This window comes from Rhamphochromis longiceps, linkage group LG10 (assembly GCF_057381845.1).
Source record: "Rhamphochromis longiceps isolate RC_006_pf linkage group LG10, R_longiceps_female_GT1.1, whole genome shotgun sequence".
Lineage (NCBI taxonomy): Eukaryota > Metazoa > Chordata > Actinopteri > Cichliformes > Cichlidae > Rhamphochromis > Rhamphochromis longiceps.
The window spans coordinates 1,518,288-1,520,787 of NC_140566.1; the positions used below are offsets into that span (position 1 = coordinate 1,518,288).

Here is a 2,500-nt window from a genome sequence, read left to right on the forward strand (position 1 = left end):
AAACAAAGAACACGCGATGTGTTGACAAAGAAAAGTCGAGATAAACAGATTCACACTTTTTAACTTTTGTGGAAAGTGCCAGTGTAACCTCACTGCTGCCCTTATAACACACGTGCACTGGAAAACAGTAAGTAAAATGATCTAAATTAGCTAAACAACGCACGTTCTCTGACTCATAGAAACGGCTGTGAAGTAAATCCTCTGATAGGATGGAACGAACAGAAACTCAGTTACATACAGTGAACTCAGATTCAAAATGTAACTGAAAGAAACTCCGTCCCGGGTCCGTGGATCGGGTTTCCCCGAGGCGTGGGCGTCTATAAGCAGAGTTTTGTCTTTACCCTATAAGATTCAAAATTATTCTTAAGTAACACTCAGCAATATATTCTCAAGTAGCACTCAGATATGCCGTCAGCGGGTTAGTTACGACGTCGGGAGCAGTTAGGAGAACAAAGTGATACAGAGACTGTTCAGGTTGCTTTCCCAAAATCAACTCAAAGTTTTATTCTTTTGTGCAGCGGTATTTATAGGCAGAAAGTTCGTGTGTCAACAAGTTTCAAGTTAAAACCATATAAGCAAGGTCCCCCAGCTCTGAAAGAGGCCTTCTACAATCGTATCTCAACATACCTTTGACAGATCCGTTAAACACTAGACAGTTGGAATCCTTTGTTCTACAATTGCAGTAAGATGCACTCTCAAGGCCTATAAATCTTATACAGAGGTCTCCTACATCCGTGAGTTCTGACACAACCCAGATGGTCTTCACATAAACATCTTCTGCAAGGGAGTGATAAGTAAAAGAGTGATTTGTTGGTGTTTTCCCTCCAACCTTAGTATCTACTTTCACACCATAAAATCTTGAGTTGACAAAGCAAGAGAAAATGACGGTTAACATAAAGAGCCTTGTTGAGTCACAGAATCTTCTGTCTAATATCATCAAAAAAAGTACCCAGTAAATGCTCCCATAATACTAAAATATCTAACAGTAACTTTTTACAAATATTTCTTTAATATTCATACAAAACTTTACACTGAACAAACAAACCTGGGCTTTGAAGTGTTTTCTAAAAACAGCAGCTGTTTGTGAATTTACTGGCAGAAGAAATGTGAATGTTGATGTTTTCAGTTCTGTGAAGGACTCGTTTGACAGTTCGGCCTTGATCTTAATCAAACACAAACCATCATTTTACACACCAGTAGATTTAGCCGGGCACACGTGGACTCCATCAAACTGCAAAAGCAGTCTCATGGACCAAGAAGCACCACCAGAGCTTAACTGTACCTGTCATAACTAATACCTTCAAATACATTTATTAAACACACCAAAACCTTATTTGCTTTTCAGCAGCCAGTGACTCTCACAGACCTGACGCAGAACATTTGAGTCTGAAATCTTATCTCACCAACGGCAGCAAAGAATTTGTGGGACTTGTCCCCAGAATAGTGGAAAACGTGAACATATAAGACCTCGTAAGGAGATTAGTGAGCGGTACAGAGCGAGTTACTAAGTATCACTTAGTGCACAAGTCCCCTAACGAGCAGTTAAGAGCAAATAATCCTGGAGTGGAGCATGTGATGGAGCTCAAAGAACCTGGATTATGGGAGGAAACCTTGAAATACCCAGGCGACCACGGCCCTGGCGCCATGGTGGAGACGGCAACCGTGCGAACCACCGCGCAGATTTAAAATCCCTTTAAATTATTATTTAAATTAAGTAGATCAGCCAGAGATCATGGGGCGATCGTGGCTCAAGAGTTAGGAGTTCGCCTTGTAATCGGAAGGTTGCCGGTTCGAGCCCCGGCTTGGACAGTCTCGGTCGTTGTGTCCTTGGGCAAGACACTTCACCCGTTGCCTACTGGTGGTGGTCAGAGGGCCCGGTGGCGCCAGTGTCCGGCAGCCTCGCCTCTGTCAGTGCGCCCCAGGGTGGCTGTGGCTACAATGTAGCTGCCATCACCAGTGTGTGAATGTGTGGATGACTGGATGTGTAAAGCGCTTTGGGGTCCTTAGGGACTAGAAAAGCGCTATACAAATACAGGCCATTTACCATTTACCAGATATTATGCTTACTGCCACACTGCCATGTTTTCAAGTAAGGAACCGTGTGTTAATCGTAAGAGAGAAGCGTGCAGTTCAAACTGTGTATGAAAACTTCAGGAGTCAAAATATTGATAAAGAACAGATTTGTGTGAAATCACGGCTGCTTGGCTGGTTTATCTTTCTTATACTCACTGATTATTGCTGAGCTCCATGTGAGGCTCCTGAAGGACACCACAGCAAACAGCTGGTAAGGACACGTCTTTGCTTTCAGTGCTGACAAAGCTGCACCTCTCAGCCGACGTCTGGGAGAGCTCCACTGCAGCACATCACACACAACTGCTGTTAAGAAGCTATTTTTAATTAGAGGAAAATGTTATCCAACTGTAAACAACCATATTTTGTTAATGCCGAGTTTAACTGCACTAGCCACGCCCAGGTCGATTACTGTCTATGTGTTAAATCA

The 2,500-nt window shown here is 43.0% G+C and overlaps 1 protein-coding gene across 3 annotated transcripts in view; it reads right to left on the bottom strand.

The window, feature by feature from the left end:
- Positions 1–2,500, bottom strand: part of sytl2a (synaptotagmin-like 2a) — a 31,485-nt gene that overhangs the window by 25,862 nt on the left and 3,123 nt on the right. For all 3 annotated transcript variants that reach the window (XM_085419786.1, XM_085419785.1, XM_085419787.1), the window contains one exon: positions 2,230–2,353. In XM_085419786.1, the coding sequence (XP_085275912.1) occupies positions 2,230–2,353 (124 nt within the window). The remainder of the gene's footprint in view (positions 1–2,229; positions 2,354–2,500) is intronic.